Genomic DNA, 19301 nt, shown 5'->3' with positions numbered 1-19301 from the left:
TAGAGTTGAAGAAATTAATCAAGTTAATTTGGACTTAAAAAATAAAAATAGAGGAGCTCCAGATTAAGGCAGAGAGAGCAGAAGAAGAGCGGGTTCTATTGCAATACAGAGTTATGGAATTTGCATTGAGATTAAGAGGTTTGAAAGAAACTAAATGAGAGGACTTGAAAAAGATTTTTGCAGAGGCTTTTGTACAGCTGATCGGACAGAAACCAGAGGACTTTGAAATCCAAATTGAAAAAAATTACCATGTTTTTCATGGGTTGCAAAGCAGAAACATTTGCCAAGAGATGTAGTAATTTATTTTACATCTAGGAAGATTAGGAATGAAATTTCACAAGTTTCTTATAAAAATAAAATTCAAATATTGGGACAAGAGGTATTGGTACTGAAAGAAATTCCTCCTAAAATGTTAAGAAATAGAAAAGAATATGCTTTTTTGGTGGATCAGTTTAGAAATCTCCAGATACAGTATAGATGGAATGTACCAGCTGGATTAACAGTAAACTATAAGGGAGGGAGATATTGTCTTAATATAGTTTTTGAAGCAAGAGATTTTTATACTAAAGTATTGAAGATTGGAAGTTTGCCATTGTTAGAAGTTAAGATGAAAGGAGAGGTGGGAATGGTTAAAAAAGGGGAAAAGGAAGCAAAGCAAATACAATCTAAAATTGGGGCTGTAAATTTGGGAGAAGAAACACAGAAAGCCGTAGGGAAGGATCAAAATATGATTGTAACTACTGAACGTAAATAGCAAGGAGTAAAGAAGAAATACAGGGACGCGGTGGCTCAGGGGCTAGGGCATTGAGCTTGTCGATCAAAAGGTCGGCAGCTCAGTGGTTTGAATCCCTAGTGCTGCCATGTAATGGGGTGAGCTCCCGTTACTTATCCCAGCTTCTGCCAACCTAGCAGTTTTGAAAGCACATAAAAATGCAAGTAGAAAAAATAGGGACCACCTTTGGTGGGAAGGTAACAGCGTTCCGTGCGCCTTTGGCGTTGAGTCATGCCGGCCACATGACCCTGGAGACGTCTTCGGACAGCGCTGGCTCTTCAGCTTTGAAACGGAGATGAGCACCGCCCCCTAGAGTCGGCAACGACTAGCACATATGTGTGAAGGGAACCTTTACCTTTACCTTAAAGAAGTAATATTTTCAAATGAAAAGACTTTCCTTTCATGGGATAGGGTAAATTATAAGCGATATTTCTGAATAGAAAAAGTAGAAAGGTCATGGAATGTATGATAAATGGGGTGTAAATTGTTTAGAAAGTTATGGTATGGGGAATATGGGGAAGAATATGAGGTAAATGTTAAATTCATATAAGGAAAGATTATGTTTATTATTAAGTATGATGGAGATATAATATGATGGATTATAAGGTATACTGAGGAATAATTTTTGATATTACAACATTGAAAGATGGGATATGATGGAGATATAATATGATGGATTATAAGGTATACTGAGGAATACCTTAGTATTCCTTTTTTTTGCGTCTTGACGTCCATGCCATCACCCGATTAGTAGGAAAGATATGACCCCAACACCCTCTCATCCAATACCTTTTTTTGAGTCCTTTGCCCCCCCCGCCGGACTTTGGGAGAGAGATGCCTCGTCGGTGGAGCAGCTTGGCCCATTAGGCGCGTGCTTCGGCCTCTTTGTCAACTTGAAGGACGATCACGGGCCATGTGGGCACCTTTTTACCATCTTGGAGGATGCCCATGGGCTGGCTGCAAGGGGATCTTCTGAAGACCTTTGGTCCCCAGTTGGGGGAATTGAGGATGGTCCTGGACAATCCTAGCTTGACTATTGTAGGACTACATCCTTCTCCCCCCCCCCTCGTCCATAGACCACCCCTCGGGATTGGAGATGAGGGGTTGGAGCTCTGACTGAATCATGGCGGTTTTGTTTATCTACCGCCTAAGACCTATATCCCGTCTGTCTTTCACTTGGAATTACTGGTGCGTCAGTTTTCATCTTGACAGGTCCAGGATGGGTCTGTTTGCCGGACTCTTATCATGCGGACATTTACAGCGGCTGACCTTCTTGCCCTGCGAGATTCCCCTCTCTCGCGGGTCTGGCCCCCCACATTATCGAGGGCCCATCTTGAGGACGGGTTTTGGAACCCCGAGAGATGGCATGCCAAAAATAGGAGACTCAGGGGATTTTTAATTAATTATTTTAATCGGCTTTTTAAGGGGAATTTTAATGGGAATTTTAAGGGGAGGGCGGGAACTGACGGGTTTGGGTTGGAGGGGGGGAGGGTAGTGTCGGGTGGGGGGAAGAACCCGTCGGGGAGGGCAGGTCTAGTCCCGGAAATTGTTCCCGGCGTTTATCCATTAGGTCCGAGGGAGGGGGGTGAGGGGTACGTTCCAGAGGTGGAAGTTGGCTCCATCTGTATGGTAAGTGGGAGGGGCAGATATGGCGGAAGCAAGGGGCCGTATCGCTTTCTGGGAGCTCGTGCTCGCTGTTTAAAAGCGATCACGTGCTCCGGCCCCCCAGTCTTTTCCCGTTCCCCGGTAGGTCAGGATCCTCAGAGCCCGGGCCTCCGGTTGATGTTATGTAATGCCTGGTCCGTGGTTAATAAAGCCCCCCTGATTTGTGACCTTATTCAGGGGGAATCCACGGACTTTATGGGCATTACGGAGACCTGGTTGGGCGCAGAAGGGGGTGTGCCCCTAGTTGAACTGTGCCTCCAGGTTCCCGAGCACTCCATCAACCGAGGGCCCGGGGTAGGGGTGGAGGGTTGTTATGAAAGAGGGTCTGGAGCCGAGGGAGACCACTGTTCCTCAGATAACCGGCTGTGAATCCCTTCTTGTGAAGTGGGGCCATAAGAATCAGATGGGTCTGTTTGCGGACTCTTATCATGCGGACATTTACAGCGGCTGACCTTCTTGCCCTGCGAGATTCCCTCTCTCATGGTCTGGCCCCCACATTATCGAGGGCCCATCTTGAGGACGGTTTTGGAACCCCGAGAGATGGCATGCCAAAATAGGAGACTCAGGGATTTTAATTAATTATTTTAATCGGCTTTTAAGGGAATTTTAATGGAATTTTAAGGGAGGCGGAACTGACGGGTTTGGGTTGGAGGGGGGGGAGGGTAGTGTCGGGTGGGGGGAAGAACCCGTCAGGGAGGGCAGGTCTAGTCCCGGAAATTGTTCCCGGCGTTTATCCATTAGGTCCGAGGGAGGGGGGTGAGGGGTACGTTCCAGAGGTGGAAGTTGGCTCCATCTGTACGGTAAGTGGGAGGGGCAGATATGGCGGAAGCAAGGGGCCGTATTGCTTTCTGGGAGCTCGTGCTCGCTGTTTAAAAGCAATCACGTGCTCCGGCCCCCCAGTCTTTTCCCGTTCCCCGGTAGGTCAGGATCCTCAGAGCCCGGGCCTCCGGTTGATGTTATGTAATGCCCGGTCCGTGGCTAATAAAGCCCCCCTGATTTGTGACCTTATTCAGGGGGAATCTTTATGGGCATTATGGAGACCTGGTTGGGCGCAGAAGGGGGTGTGCCCCTAGTTGAACTGTGCCCTCCAGGTTTCCGAGCATTCCATCAACCGAGGGCCCAGGGTAGGGGTGGAGGGGTGGCGGTTGTTATGAAAGAGGGTCTGGAGCCGAGAGAGACCACTGTTCCTCAGATAGCCGGCTGTGAATCCCTTCTTGTGAAGTGGGGCCATAAGAATCAGATGGGTCTGTTGATCGCGTACCTGGCTCCTTGCTACGTGACTACAGCCCTGCCTGAGCTGCTGGAGGTGCTAGCCAGGGTGGCGGTGGAGATCCCCAGACTCTTGGTCATGGGTGACTTCAACTTGGCATCGGCCGGCTTGTCGTCGACAGTGGTTCAGGAGTTCCAGGCTTCCATGACGGCCTTGGACCTGGTTCAAATAATTGATGGCCCCACCCACACGGGGGGATCCGCGCTGGACCTGATTTATATCTCTGGACAGTGGTTTAATGATCTGGTAGTAAGAGATTTAGTGACGTTACCGGTGTCATGGTCAGATCATTTTCTCCTCCGCCTAGACTTTCAGACCGCTACTCACCACCGCAGGGAGACAGAACCAATACGTTGGTTCCGTCCCAGGCGCCTGATGGACCCTGAGAGGTTCCAGACGGAGCTTGGGCCGTTTCCTGAGGATCTTGCCCACGGCACGACTGAAGAACTAGTTGCGGCCTGGGAACAGGCCGCGGCTGGGGCTTTGGACCGTGTCGTGCCTTTGCGGCCTCTGACCCGGCACAGATCTCAATTAGCTCCTTGGTTCTCTGAGGAGCTGAGAGAGATGAAACGCCGGAGAAGACGCCTAGAGAGTGTGTGGAGGTCCAGCCGTTCCGAAGCTGATTGGACACTAGTTAGGTCTTTTTCAAAGACCTACCTAGTGGCACTGAGGGTGGCGAGGCGCTCCTACGCTTCCTCCCTCATTGCGTCGGCAGATAACCACCAAGCCGCCCTGTTTCGGGTGACCCGTTCCCTCCTTCACCAGGGGGAGCGGGATGACCCCTTACAGGGACGTGCCGAGGAGTTTAATGGTTGTCTATACGATAAAATCGCTCAGCTCCAGGATAGCTTGGACCAAGATTGCGATGATCCGGATGAGATGACTGAGGCGCGTCTTGTTGATACCGTTTGGGATGAGTTCGATTCTGTGACTCCCGAGGACGTGGACAGGCTGCTGGGGAGGCTGCATGCCACTACATGTTTACTGGACCCGTGCCCCTCCTGGCTGGTGCTGGCCACTCAGGAGGTGACACGAGGCTGGCTCCAGGGGATTATAAATGCTTCTTTGATGGAGGGGATCTTCCCCGCCGCCTTGAAAGAGGCGGTGGTGAGACCCCTCCTCAAGAAGCCTTCCCTGGACCCAGCTATTTTGGGTAATTATCGTCCAGTCTCCAACCTTCGCTTTATCGCGAAGGTTGTAGAGAGTGTGGTGGCGTGGCAGTTTCCTCAGTACCTGGAGGAAGCTGTCTATCTAGACCCCGTCCAGTCCGGCTTCCGGCCCAGGCATAGCACGGGGACAGCGTTGCTCGCGTTGGGGGATGACCTCTGAGGACAGGGACAGGGGTTGCTCCTCTGCCTTGGTCCTGTTAGATCTCTCATCGGCTTTTGATACCATCGACCATGGTATCTTGCTGCGCCGGTTGGAGGGGTTGGGAGTGGGAGGCACCGTTTATCGGTGGTTCTCCTCCTACCTCTCTGACTGGTCGCAGACGGTGTTGACAGGAGAGCAGAGATCGACCGCGAGGCACCTCACTTGTGGGGTGCCGCAGGGGTCGATTCTCTCGCCTCTCCTGTTCAACATCTATATGAAGCCGTTGGGTGAGGTCATCAGTGGCTTTGGGGTGAGCTATCATCTGTATGCTGATGATACTCAGCTGTACTTTTCCACCCCAGGCCACCCCAGCGAAGCTGTCGAAGTGCTGTCCCGTTGTCTGGAGGCCGTACGGGTCTGGATGGGGAGAAACAGACTCAGACTCAATCCATCCAAGACGGAGTGGCTGTGGATGCCGGCATCTCGGTACAGTCAGCTGCAACCGCAGCTGACTGTTGGGGGCGAGTCATTGGCCCCGACGGAAGGGGTGCGCAACTTGGGCGTTCTCCTGGATGGACGGCTGTCATTTGAAGACCATGTGGCGGCCGTCTCCAGGAGAGCTTTTTACCAGGTCCGCCTGGTTCGCCAGTTGCGCCCCTTTCTGGACCGGGATGCCTTATGCACGGTCACTCATGCTCTCGTCACTTCTCGCCTGGATTATTGCAATGCTCTCTACATGGGGCTACCCCTGAAGTGCACTCGGAGACTTCAGCTAGTCCAGAATGCAGCTGCGCGGGTGATTGAGGGAGCACCACGTTGCTCCCGGGTAACACCACTCCTGCGCAGTCTGCACTGGCTACCTGTGGTCTTTCGGGTGCGCTTCAAGGTTCTGGTTACCACCTTCAAAGCGCTCCATGGCTTAGGGCCCGGGTACTTACGGGACCGCCTGCTGTTACCTCATGCCTCCCATCGACCCGTACGCTCTCACAGAGAGGGTCTCCTCAGGGTGCCGTCCGCCAAGCAATGCCGGCTGGCGGCCCCCAGGGGAAGGGCCTTCTCTGTTGGAGCACCTACTCTCTGGAACGACCTTCCCCCCGGTTTGCGCCAAATATCTGACCTTCGGACCTTTCGCCGGGAATTAAAAACTCACTTATTCATTCAAGCGGGACTGGACTGATTTTTTAGACTTTTTAAATTTCTAAATTTTAATTTTAAATTTTTAAATCTTCTGTAATTTTATATGGGGTATTTTAGGTTCATCAATTTGACGGTTTTAATTCGGCCACCATTGAATAAGTATTTTAAATTGATTTTTAACTTTGTATATTTATTGCTTTTTATCTTGGCTGTACACCGCCCTGAGTCCTTCGGGAGAAGGGCGGTATAAAAGTTTAATTAATTAATAAATAAATAAAATAAATAAATATTGTTTATTACAGAAGATTGGACTTTAAATTTAATGGGGTGAGTTACCAACTGTACGCTGATGACACTCAGCTGTACATTTCCACCCCAGGCCAGCCCAAAGAAGCTGTCGAAGTGCTGTCCCGGTGTCTGGAGGCCGTGCAGATCTGGATGGGGAGAAACAGGCTCAAGCTCAACCCCTCCAAGATGGAGTGATTGTGGATGCCGGCAACCCGATACAGCCAGCTGCAGCCGCGGCTGACTGTTGGGGCAGTCATTGGCCCCGACGGAAGGGGTGCGCAACTTGGGCGTTCTCCTGGATGGACGGCTGTCATTTGAAGACCATGTGGCGGCCGTCTCCAGGAGAGCTTTTTACCAGGTCCGCCTGGTTCGCCAGTTGCGCCCCTTTCTGGACCGGGGTGCCTTATGCACGGTCACTCATGCTGTCACTTCTCGCCTGGATTATTGCAATGCTCTCTACATGGGGCTACCCCTGAAGTGCACTCGGAGACTTCAGCTAGTCCAGAATGCAGCTGCGCGGGTGATTGAGGGAGCACCACGTTGCTCCCGGGTAACACCACTCCTGCGCAGTCTGCACTGGCTACCTGTGGTCTTTCGGGTGCGCTTTAAGGTTTTGGTTACCACCTTTAAAGCGCTCCATGGCTTAGGGCCCGGGTACTTATGGGACCGCCTGCTGTTACCCTATGCCTCCCATCGACCCGTACGCTCCCACAGAGAGGGTCTCCTCAGGGTGCCGTTCGCCAAGCAATGCCGGCTGGCGGCCCCCAGGGGAAGGGCCTTCTCTGTTGGAGCACCTACTCTCTGGAACGACCTTCCCCCCGGTTTGCGCCAAATATCTGACCTTCGGACCTTTCGTCGGGAATTAAAAACTCACTTATTCATTCAAGCGGGACTGGACTGATTTTTTAGACTTTTTAAATTTCTAAATTTTAATTTTAAATTTTTAAATCTTCTGTAATTTTATATGGGGTATTTTAGGTTCATCAATTTGACGGTTTTAATTCGGCCACCATTGAATAAGTATTTTAAATTGATTTTTAACTTTGTATATTTATTGCTTTTTATCTTGGCTGTACACCGCCCTGAGTCCTTCGGGAGAAGGGCGGTATAAAAGTTTAATTAATTAATAAATAAATAAAATAAATAAATATTGTTTATTACAGAAGATTGGACTTTAAATTTAATGGGGTGAGTTACCAACTGTACGCTGATGACACTCAGCTGTACATTTCCACCCCAGGCCAGCCCAAAGAAGCTGTCGAAGTGCTGTCCCGGTGTCTGGAGGCCGTGCAGATCTGGATGGGGAGAAACAGACTCAAGCTCAACCCCTCCAAGATGGAGTGATTGTGGATGCCGGCATCCCGGTACAGCCAGCTGCAGCCGCGGCTGACTGTTGGGGGCGAGTCACTGGCCCCGGTGGAGAGGGTGCACAACTTGGGCGTTCTCCTGGATGGGCGGTTGTCCTTTGAAGAACATCTGACAACCGTCTCCAGGAGAGCTTTCTATCAGGTATGCCTGATTTGACAGTTGCACCCCTTTCTAGACCGGGATTCCCTATGCACAGTCACTCATGCTCTCGTCACTTCTCGCCTGGACTACTGCAATGCTCTCTACATAGGGCTCCCCTTGAAGAGCACCTGGAGGCTTCAGTTGGTCCAGAATGCGGTTGCGCGGGTGATAGAGGGAGCCACTCATGGCTCCCAAATAACACCTCTCCTGCACAAGCTGCACTGGCTGCCTGTGGTCTTCCGGGTGCGCTTCAAGGTGTTTGTTACCACCTTTAAAGCGCTCCATGGTTTAGGACCGGGGAAATCTACGGGATCGCCTTCTGCAACCGTTTGCCTCCACCGACCCGTGCGCTCCCATAGGGAGGGCCTCCTCAGGGTCCGTCAGCCAAACAATGTCGGCTGGCGGCCCCCACGGGGAGGGCCTTCTCTGTGGGGGCCCCTACCCTCTGGAACGAGCTTCCCCCAGGACTTCGTCAACTTCCTGATCTCCGGACCTTCCACCGTGAGCTGAAGACGTATTTATTCTTCCGTGCAGGACTGGCATAGAATTAGTTTTATTTGGAATTTTAAATGGGTTTTATGGTTTTATGTATTTTAATTTTGGGGCCAAATTTAATAAGTTTTTTATTAGTGTTTTTACTTGTATTGTACCTATTCATTGTTGATTTTATCTGGCTGTGAACCGCCCTGAGTCCTTTGGGAGAAGGGCGGTATAAAAATTAAATAATAATAATAATAATAATAATAATAATAATAATAATAATAATAATAATAATAATAATAATAATAATAATAATAATGGACTTAAATGAGAAGATTGAATTATCACCATATTTGAAATATTATTTTTGAAAGATATATATAATGGAGATTGAAATAACAAAATACTAAATAGCTTTTAAATGAATAGAAGGAAATTGTATTAGTATTAATATTTTCCTTTTCCTTCTTTTTTATGGAAAAGGGGAGTTGAGGTTCAAGAAGAGGGATGGAAGTTTATGTTAATTAGCATGTTAGTTTATGATTGTTAGATACGATACCCTGTATTTGCTCTGGGAAGTCGGGAGGGGGGCAGAGGGGAGGGGGGAAGGAGGGAGGAGGGAGGGGAAGGGTTAGGGTTGGGGGGAGGGGGGAATGTATGGGGAAAAAAATCTTGTAAAACTTTTTCAATAAAAAAAAGAATGTAAAAGAATTACACAGTGGAGTCCGCATATTAGAATTCTAACAACCTATTTGAAGATTAATGTTAACACTCTTGGAGACAACTGTGAGGAAGGGAGAGGATTTCAACACTCTCATTTTGTGTGGTTTGATAGCTGTTAAACAAGCATCATTTTAAAAAAGATTTATATTTGATAGATTTCAAAATGTTTTCAAGTAACTCTGCAGTTATTTAGTCACCGTATACCTGAGCAATTTAATTCAGACCTACAGGAAACTATCCTGACTTACTAAGAGAAAAAGCACTGCTTTTAAATATGGCAAGACATGAAAAGTTTATTTCCCTGAATTTAAGCCCAAGGCCATCCATTCTTCCATCTCATGTTGCTACCAGAATCTTCCACCCCATTTGTATCATCTCTTATTTGTCTCTATTGGGCCTTCCTTCCTAAGAATTAGAACTGACCTCCAGATTCCGCTACAATTCAACAGGAACCTGAGTAATGTGGATTTTGTTTCCTTTTAACATATTTTAAACAGCTGGAACTCTGAATCTTGAATAAAAACCTGGCAGGAGTTTCTGATAAAACACTGGAATAGGAGGTGTTTGATGGCCATTGTGGATTAGTGACAGAAGCCATTTGGAGAAGGCCACTCTGATCAATGCTCCTTTAGTCTTCAGATGAATGCAGACAAGAGATCAAATAACTTTACACTAAGCTTGGGCAGTTATTAAAAGAAACACAATCCTCTTATAGTCTAGTGAAATGGGCACATAAAGATGGGGCTTAGGGAGACCAAATCTTTATGCAGAGAGAACTATATTTCCAATCCTCCTTCCAAGCTGCAGGTTACCAAGAGGCTTATGATCCTTTGATAGCAGCTGCAATATTAACAAAGTACCAGAACCCTGGTAAAGGAAAGTGGGAAGTATAAGACTAAGGGGCCCAATGTCTTTCCCAAATAAAAAAATAGATGATCTTAGCAAGACTATATCCAGAAAGTAGTAAAGTCATACATCTCTAGAGGCCTTATTATTCAACGAAAAGGATCAAAACTCCAATGTTTTGTATGGAGCCAGCTCACAGATTATACAGGTTCTTTCATTAGCCAAGAAGCTGCAAAAATCTGGAGCCACTATCTCTTGGTAAACAGTTTTTGATTCTGAGCAAGCTAACCCCAAAAGCAAAACCCCTGCAACTGTTTGATTGTTCTGTGGGGGGAAATAATACATAATTATTGGGTTAATGATAGAGGAATAGGTATAAGGCAGTCTGAATCTAAATCTGCCTTACATCTTTCCTCAGATTAAAAGGGCTTCATGAAGATGATAATTATTCAGTGGGCCAAGAGATATTATATAACACCATTGATGAGGGCAGCTTGCCAACAGAAGAGGGAGGGAGAAAGCATGACGGTAATTATAGACGAGGTATTAACTAAAAGTTCCTTGGGGAGGGAGGCATCTTTCCGCGGTCCACCATCTCTTTACCAAGATTTATTTATGCTCCGGTCTCGAATGCAGGGCGCACTTCAGGCACACAAACGAGTAAGGAATGAAGTCCACGCCGGTATTTCTGTGCCGCAGCTTCCAGCCCACTGAGCCCGAATTCAACCATTTTCCCAAACAGCGCTGTTCTGTATACAAGCAGGGACCGCGGTTTTGATGATGCACGGCGATTCCTCTGATATTTTTTTTAAAAAAAATTGCGGAAGGACAAACAACGCCACCTTTAATTGCCCTGCAAGGCACTGATGCAAATGGGGCAACAAAGGTCAGACGGCCTTGGATATTTCTTTTTAATTTCCCGCGGGGAGGGATTCGATACAGCACTTAAAATGCCCGTGTCCTTCTGATTAATTCAGACACTTGGTCCTCGCTCGCCCTACCGCCTTCCACCCCATCTTGTAAGAGCTCCAATTCATACAGATAATGCCCTCTGTGCAAACCAGTCTACAGAAAGCGGATCGGGCGAGGGCGGCAGCGCAGCTATTGAAAGCCAGACGTTGATCCACGCCGGTACCCGCAGCCGCTGCCTTGCCCGAAAGCGCGATGGAAGCGCTCAGCTTTTGCAACGCTGTAGCAGCGCTGCACGTCTTCTGGCTCGGCTTGGTTGTGCAGCCCTTCTCAGATGAATCCGCGGGGTGCTGATCTCTGTCCCCCACATTTAGGATCTGCTGCAAGGTCCCCCCCCCTTCCCCTCGCACTTCTACGCTTCCTCTCCAACGCCGTGAAATCCCAAAGCGCACAGATTCAGCTTTTTGTCTAGCAGTTGCTGCGTCTTGCTTACCTTTTCCTGTGCCCTGTTCAGCCTCTTTTGGACATTTTTCGCAAAGATGCCCGTTTTCATGTCAGCCATGGTGGCTGGTTCAAGGAATCCTGACGCGGAGGCAATTCAAGAACACAACTGTAAGAAGAAGAGGGAGGAGAGAAACGAGGCTGAGTCGCAGAGCGAGCGAGAGCGAGAGAAAGAGAGCGCGAGCGAGAGAGAAAGGGGGAGGGCCATAGGGAAGAAGGGGGGTTACTTAAAGAGAGAGCTGGCGCGAGAAGACTCAGATATGGGATCACGCATGACACAATCCGACAGATTGGGAGGATCAAGTTGGAAGACTACGGTTTTAAGCATACTTAAAAACTAGCTTGCAGCAATGTAGTAACATCTAGAGCATCTTGTTGGTTCTTTTACCCATCCACCCCCCTCCAAAAACCCTGCGTGAGACCACGAGGAATTCCATGGATTACGGTTTTGAGGTTAGGCCGACGCGTATTTTTTTAAATCCTGGAAGTATGCAAGATTGTTGCCTATAGGCGTTCTAGAAAATAAAGAGGTTTCTCTTTATTTTATTACAGAGTTACACAACAATTACTTCCAGGAAAAAGTTTGGAGGAGTTTACACCTGTATAGAATTAAACTGGGAGGCGACAAGCAATCTATCTTGACTGAAATCGGGATATCCTCGTTCATTTGTTCAGTCCAGAGGGATGGTGGGAATTGAAGTCCATCAAAGCTGGAGAAACTCAGGTTGCCCACTCCTGGACTAAAATAGCGCAGTTTGTGTCTTTTACTCCGTTCTTATTAATTGTATTTACAAATGCATGTTTAAAATCAAGTTAAGGCAAATCATTCAAATAATATGTGTCCAAAGTCTATGATTCTGCAGGATATGTCCTGGATAACTCTTTGTCATTAAACCTGTTCTCCCCCCCCAAAACATGTACTTTGAACTGATGTTGGGTTCTTACTGAAACCCTACAGAAAGTTGATATAGAAATCCAACTTATCAGAAAGCTGATATGTTAGAAAGCAAGACACTAGAGCTTCCAGCCCATATTTATGTTTGCTTCTGGCTCCAAATGATCCTGACCTTCAGTCTTAGAAAATAAAACTAATGAATGGCATAAGCTCAGTGATATGTTTAGAACTCTGCTCTCAATTCTGTAATGAAACAAGTGTCCTTCAGTAGCCATTCTGCATGTATTCTCAACATTTCAAAAGTCCCAAATATTGAGAATCCCAATGCCACACAGCGATGTAGCTGTCCAAGGTACTGATCTATGATGTTTGCAACAGGAAACACATTTACAGTTCAATCTGAATTTTGTGGTGCTACATAGAACTAAGGTCCCCTGAATTTTATGGGATTTATTGATCAATAGGCATATAATATAGGGCTATCCTAATATTATGGCATTTTCATGGGCAACCTCTTTCCTAGGAATCTTAGGCCAAATCTAGAAAGTTGAAGAAATAAAAGAAGTTAGACAGTAAAAAATGATGCAAGGTGATCCAATTAAAATGGCAGAATGTGAACAGATGGCTAGGATTTTTTAAGAGTTGATGAAAACATACTGTTGTCAGAACAGCTTTAGATTATACTGATGCTTCAATTCCCCGTTGGACTGTGCAGGAATATAATACGAGAAATGAAGTACTACTTTTAAGTTTTACAGTTAGACTTGCATTATATTTTGACCAGTAAGGGTTAAGCTATAGTTTTTTTTCCTGTTACAGAGGGCATAATACTAATACTAGATGAGAGTTGTTTATCTTGTGGCCTCAAGTGAGTTTTCCTCTTGAGGTGATTGAATGCCATGAGAAACCTTATATTTCACCATAATATGTAAAGCTATTAGATTATAGAATTTTATAGCTCTGCTGAAATACTAATCCTGGATAAAATATACTATAAACCAGTATTTGTCCTGAAATATATCCTTTACAATTTAGGATGGAATAAAATTACTGATTTTTATCATAATTCCCAAAATGTCATGCAAAAATGTAAGAATTAAAATTAGTCTTTGTTTCTTTTAAGTTTATAACAAATTCTGAAAATTTTATTTCCTGAGGGATTAATACTGGTTTTATGAATTTTATAGTTAGTCTGTTGAGGCATAAATAGTGATAGAAATGGCATATATCAGCAGAAAATTTGGTGCTATATACTAAAATTTTCTATTCTTTGTATACTAAAATTCTCTATTATTTAGTACACCAGAAACTAAATAATCTTCTAAAGAGGCTCATCAGTTAAAATAGGCCCTTAGTGATTAATCAATCCATCTTATGTGATACATCAAATTAACACCCATTCTTAAATGCTCTGAAAATAAAAGGGATATTTTTACATTTAAAAAAGGCATAATCACCCAACCAAAGATGGCATGTTTTAATGAAAATAGTTAACTGTTCTTTTTTTATTATTATTATTTTATTTATAATTTTTTCTGAAAATTACATAAAAGCTCAATAACTACATGAACAGTTTGTTGACTGGGTACTTTAAGAAGTACCAATAATAATGACAATAATAATCATAACTGTAATTGTAGTCATATATTGATAGTAATATTTGCTTCTCCATACTAATACATTTTTGTTTGATTAATCATTCTCTTAATCTTTTAGTTTCTAACTTTTGCTTCTATTATCTAATCATTGATAAAACACATAAGGTCATCTTTCAACTTCTAATCTTTACATCTGCATAATAATTATATAATATTTTATAAGAATATACATAGTAATATTTTTCCATTTCTAGTTTCTACCTCTATATTAACTCTTAATAAAACAGCTCCTGTATTAGGAAGTATTCTGTATCTACCCCTCATCTCTTGCCCAGTTTTGTATTTCAACTCTTATTGACTTCTTGGCATATCTCCCATGCTCCCCCCCCTTGAGATCTTGTATCTTCTTACATTGTTCATGTTTGATCTAACATGATCTAGATAAGTATTTTATCTATCTCTACAGCTTCTTCACTCTGTTGAGCCTTCAATATGCCCTTCAAAGGTTCTTTCCTCACTTCAGGAATGTCTTTCTGTGTATCATATGTTATATTTTGATCTCTTAAGGCTGTGGTAGTCAACCTGGTCCCTACCGCCCACTAGTGGGCGTTCCAGCTTTCATGGTGGGCGGTAAGGGTTTTGTCCGATACTGAAGCACTTTCCTTTTTAAAAAATGTAATTGACTTTTAAAAATTTTTTCATAGCATTATTTAAAAACATTTTCATTAGGTTTTCATAAAATTCTCAGTGACAATTTAAATTTCTGAAAATATACTATTTGTATCGCCTGCGCATAAGTTTAGTTCACGTTACGTAAGTGAAACTAAATGGCACTATAGTGCGACTGCAAACAAAAAGCCTCATCCCAGAATAGCTCATGCATCTCCCCCCACATCACCCAGTTGTAACAGACAAGCAGAGCTGGTAGCCAGCCCCCCCCCGCCAAATCCAATCCACAATGCATGAGAGGCATGCACAAACAACAATATATGGCATATTACTGTGGAACCGGTGGGTGGTTAGAAAATTTTACTATTAACAGAGATACAAAAGTGGATGATAGGTATAAAAAGGTTGACTACCCCTGAATGAAGCCTTCAACTGAGCAAGGAGGCACTGTGGGTCTAGGCCCCTCACACCCGCATCCAGCCCACAAGAGTTCACTGCACTGGGGGAGGAATGAGACTCCATTGTCCTGCAGACCTTGTTTGCATGCAAATGGGGCATCTGCGTGCAAATGGGGCACTTGGTAATGGAGCTATCTTTGAGGGCCATCCCACTGCTGGCGGCTGTGGTGGGAGCCATCTGAGCAGCCATGATAACCTTCCCCAGCCAGCCCTGCCTGACCTACTCCCTGCCTGGCCAGCTGGCACAAAACCTCGCCACTCTTCTCCTCATCCTCCCCACTCAAACTTTGGTGGGTTCTGCTAGACAATGGGGTCTCTCATTTCTCCCCCGGCATGGTGAGCTCTGATAGGCTGGATGTGGGTGCCTCCTCACTCAGTTGAAGGCCAAGTTCCCCAAGTTTAACCACAGCCATGATACAGCTGTCAACAAAATCAAGTTTGACACCTCTTCAATAGAGCATGAAGATCTATAAGAAGCTCATAATTATTTTTTACATATACAAAATATGTTGGAGTTATTGAAAGGATACGGAATATGTAGGAAAAGACCTAGTTCAGCAAGCAAGGAGATGCTTTAATGTAAAACAGGGGTAGTCAACCTTTTTATATCTACCGCCCATTTTTGTATCTCTGTTAGTAATAAAATTTTCTAACCGCCGACCGGTTACACAGTAATAGTGATTTATAAAGTAGGTTGGGGGGGTGGGCACCAGCTCTACTTGTCTAATGCAGCTGGGTGGTGTGGGGGGAGATGCGCGAGCTATTCTGGGACGAGGCTTTTTTGTTTGCGGTCACACTATAGTGCCATTTAGTTTCACTTACGTAATGTAAACTTATGCACGGGCGATACAAATAGTATATTTTCAGAAATTTAAATTGTCATAGGGAATGAAAATGTTTTTAAATAATGCTATGAAAATTTTTTAAAAAGTCAATTAAATTTAAAAAAAGGAAAATGCTCGCATAAAACCCCTACCACCCACCATGAAAACTGGAACGCCCACTAGTGGGTGGTAGGGATCAGGTTGACTACCACTGGCTTCATTCCTGAACTCAAACAGTAAGGCTGGCGCACATGAGCGAGCAGCCACCTGGGCCATGGACAGCATTGGTTCCTGCACCCAGCCTTAGATTCAATCCATGAGGCTGCCCTGGAGTCAGGAAGGGAACACCCAGCCCAACGGCGAGATTAAAATTTTTTCACTACTGGTTCTGTGGGCGTGGCTTGGTGGGTGTGGCAGGGGAAGGATACTGTAAAATCTCAATTCTCACCCCATTCCATGGGAAGGATACTGTAAAATCTCCATTCTCTCCCCACTCCAGGGGAAGGTTACTGCAAAATCCCAATTTTGCAAAATCCTCCCAAGTCCCAATCAGCTGGGACTCAGGAGGCAGAGAATAGATGGGAGTGGGGCCAATCAGAGGTGGTATTTACCGGTTCTCCAAACTACTCAAAATTTCTGCTACCGGTTCTCCAGAACTGGTCAGAACTTGCTGAATACCACCTCTGACCTAGCTGCCTTGGCCCTACCCCCTGGGCATACACATTGGAGGTGGCGAGCACATAGGGGCTGGCATCCTGGGTGAAAGGGAGGCACTCAGGATGCAGTCAGCCTGTGGGAGAAGACGGACCCAGAAATGCTACGCCCCCTGCACGCTTGCTGACTCTTGTCCACGTGCTCAGAGGGCAGCCGCTCAATGGTCCTGCAGCTCTAAGGCTGATTGCTTTCCAGCCCAGATGGCCATCACTGGGTTGTCAACCTGGGCTGGGCCGAGGCGCCGCAGGATGATCCTTTGCTGTTTCCAGGGTGGCTCCGTGGGCCAGATCTAACCATATTGTGGGTCAGACCTGGCCCACAGGCCTTGAGTTTGACATCCCTGCTCTATTGCCTTCTTACTACATTAATTGTAAAAAAATGTCATTCCCAAATTTTCTTGGCCCAGGGTTTTTTTCTTTATCAATCCCATAGTAAGTTATAAGCACTTGTCTACAAATTATATTCTTTAAAAGTCCATTTAAAACCTGTCTTTATTGAAAACTTAAAACACAAATACATGGATATCATTTAACAACCTGTTATCCATTTCCACTATAACTTTCTCCACTCTCTTGTTACTTTTTTCTTAACACTGCTACCAACAAAAACTGTTTGGAATTCTCAGAAGAAAAAAATGAATAAGATCTAAATGGCGACTAATGTTTGAACCTGTTCATAAATATAGATTCAAAATGCATTCTACATAACATGATTTAGTTTGCGGTCATACTGTATCAACACTATAAATTTTCCCATAGACATTTATTTTATGTGATGTAATATAGGTTTGGCCAAACAGGTGGCCAATTTGAACTGCAGCAATAACGAGTCAATAACAATAGCCTGCATGTGCTCATAGGACTTCAAATTTATATAGGAAATATCAGTGAGATGTACGATTAAAGGTCTTCTTATCATATAGTTAAACGAAGAAAGATATATATGAAGCATTGTTCTTTTGTCCCACATGAAAGCAGTCACATACACACACAGATATTTTTGATATGCGAGAGAAGGTTATTTTTTCATCTCCAAGATGGCGCTGCCTGGTCCACGGTGTTTAGCACTGCAAATATTACAGAAGTGTAATGAAGATTCCTGGAAATAAAAAAAAAATGATTGGTTTTATAATATTACTGCATATTTGGCAGCAAAATGAAAGCAAAACTGATAAGATTATGACTCTAGAAAAAAATAAGTCCAACCAACATTACTTTATTAGCAGAACTAATAATGCGGATGACACCCAGCTGTACTTTTCCACGCCGGACCACCCCAACGAAGCTATCGAAGTGCTGTCCCGGTGTCTGGAGGCCGTACGGGTCTGGATGGGGAGAAACAGGCTCAAGCTCAATCCCTCCAAGACAGAGTGGCTGTGGATGCCGGCGTCCCGGTACAGTCAGCTAAATCCGCGGCTGACCATCGGTGGCGAGTCATTGGCCCCGATGGAGAGGGTGCGCAACTTAGGCGTCCTCCTGGATGAACGGCTGTCTTTAGAAGAGCATCTGACGGCCGTCTCCAGGAGAGCGTTCTACCAGGTTCGCCTGGTGCGCCAGTTGCGCCCCTTTCTGGATCGGGATGCCCTATGCACGGTCACTCACACACTCGTGACGTCTCGCCTGGATTACTGCAATGCTCTCTACATGGGGCTCCTCTTGAAGGGCATCCGGAGGCTACAGTTAGTCCAGAATGCGGCTGCGCGGGTGATAGAGGGAGCCCCTCGTGGCTCCCGCATAACACCCATCCTGCGCAGACTGCACTGGCTACCTGTGGCCTTCCGGGTGCGCTTCAAGGTTTTGGTGACCACCTTTAAAGCGCTCCATGGCATAGGGCCGGGTTATCTACGGGACCGCCTACTGCTACCGAATACCTCTCACCGACCCGCGCCTCATAGAGAGGGACTCCTCAGGGTGCCGTCAGCGAGGCAATGTCGTCTGGCGGCGCCCAGGGGAAGGGCCTTCTCTGTGGGGGCTCCCACCCTCTGGAACGAACTACCTCCAGGACTTCGTCAGCTTCCGGACCTTCGGACCTTCCGCCGCGAGCTTAAAACATACTTATTTAACTGCGCAGGACTGAGTTAGATTTTAAATTATGGGTTTTAAATTGGTTTTACTTTTATATTTTTAATTATTGGGCTTTTAGAATAAGTTTTTTAATTGTTTTTAGATTGTATTTATGTGTTTTTAAATGCCTGTAAACCGCCCTGAGTCCTTTGGGAGATAGGGCGGCATACAAATCTGATCAAATAAATAAATAAATAAATAAACAAATAAGAACTGAAATAAGAGATTATAGTTTTTTTGTTTGATTGATTTAATAAAGAGAGAAGTATAAAAGAGAAAATTTGCCCAGAGCATTACAACATTCATCCTTAAGTAAAAATTAATATACACAATCTATGGTTCAAATTCATTAACTATGCCACCTGCAGTCACATAACAGCATTGTGATGTTGTTTTGTCAGTTTCCAGCACACACACACACAAAAGCTCATTTGGGAGAATGGAATTCCTTAACAACCAAGTGATTTGCTTAACAACAGCAGTGACTTGCTTTATGACTATCATAAAAGAGATTGTAAACTTAAGTCAGTGACCACTTAATGACTGTAAAGACTTATGACTAAGAATCCAGGTTCAGTTGTGCTTGTTAAGTGACAATTACCTGTATCTCACAGTATTGCTTTATTATATATCATGTTCATATTCTTTGAATTATAGGCTTTGAAATAA

General features: G+C 45.2%; 2 protein-coding genes across 8 annotated transcripts in view; both read right to left on the bottom strand.

Annotated features, from left to right (window-relative positions):
• Positions 1–11533, bottom strand: part of AMPH (amphiphysin) — a 153792-nt gene extending 142259 nt beyond the window's left edge. For all 4 annotated transcript variants that reach the window (XM_058179675.1, XM_058179677.1, XM_058179679.1 and 1 more), the window contains exon 1: positions 11404–11533. In XM_058179675.1, coding sequence (XP_058035658.1) covers positions 11404–11472 — 69 coding nt within the window. In that variant the 5' untranslated portion in view covers positions 11473–11533. The remainder of the gene's footprint in view (positions 1–11403) is intronic.
• Positions 11534–17042: 5509 nt separating this feature from the next.
• Positions 17043–19301, bottom strand: part of VPS41 (VPS41 subunit of HOPS complex) — a 259609-nt gene continuing 257350 nt past the window's right edge. For all 4 annotated transcript variants that reach the window (XM_058179680.1, XM_058179681.1, XM_058179683.1 and 1 more), the window contains one exon: positions 17043–17667. In XM_058179680.1, coding sequence (XP_058035663.1) covers positions 17587–17667 — 81 coding nt within the window. In that variant the 3' untranslated portion in view covers positions 17043–17586. The remainder of the gene's footprint in view (positions 17668–19301) is intronic.

The sequence above is a fragment of the Ahaetulla prasina genome, chromosome 4, assembly GCF_028640845.1.
Source record: "Ahaetulla prasina isolate Xishuangbanna chromosome 4, ASM2864084v1, whole genome shotgun sequence".
Lineage (NCBI taxonomy): Eukaryota > Metazoa > Chordata > Lepidosauria > Squamata > Colubridae > Ahaetulla > Ahaetulla prasina.
This window is presented reverse-complemented; position numbering and strand designations above follow the sequence as displayed.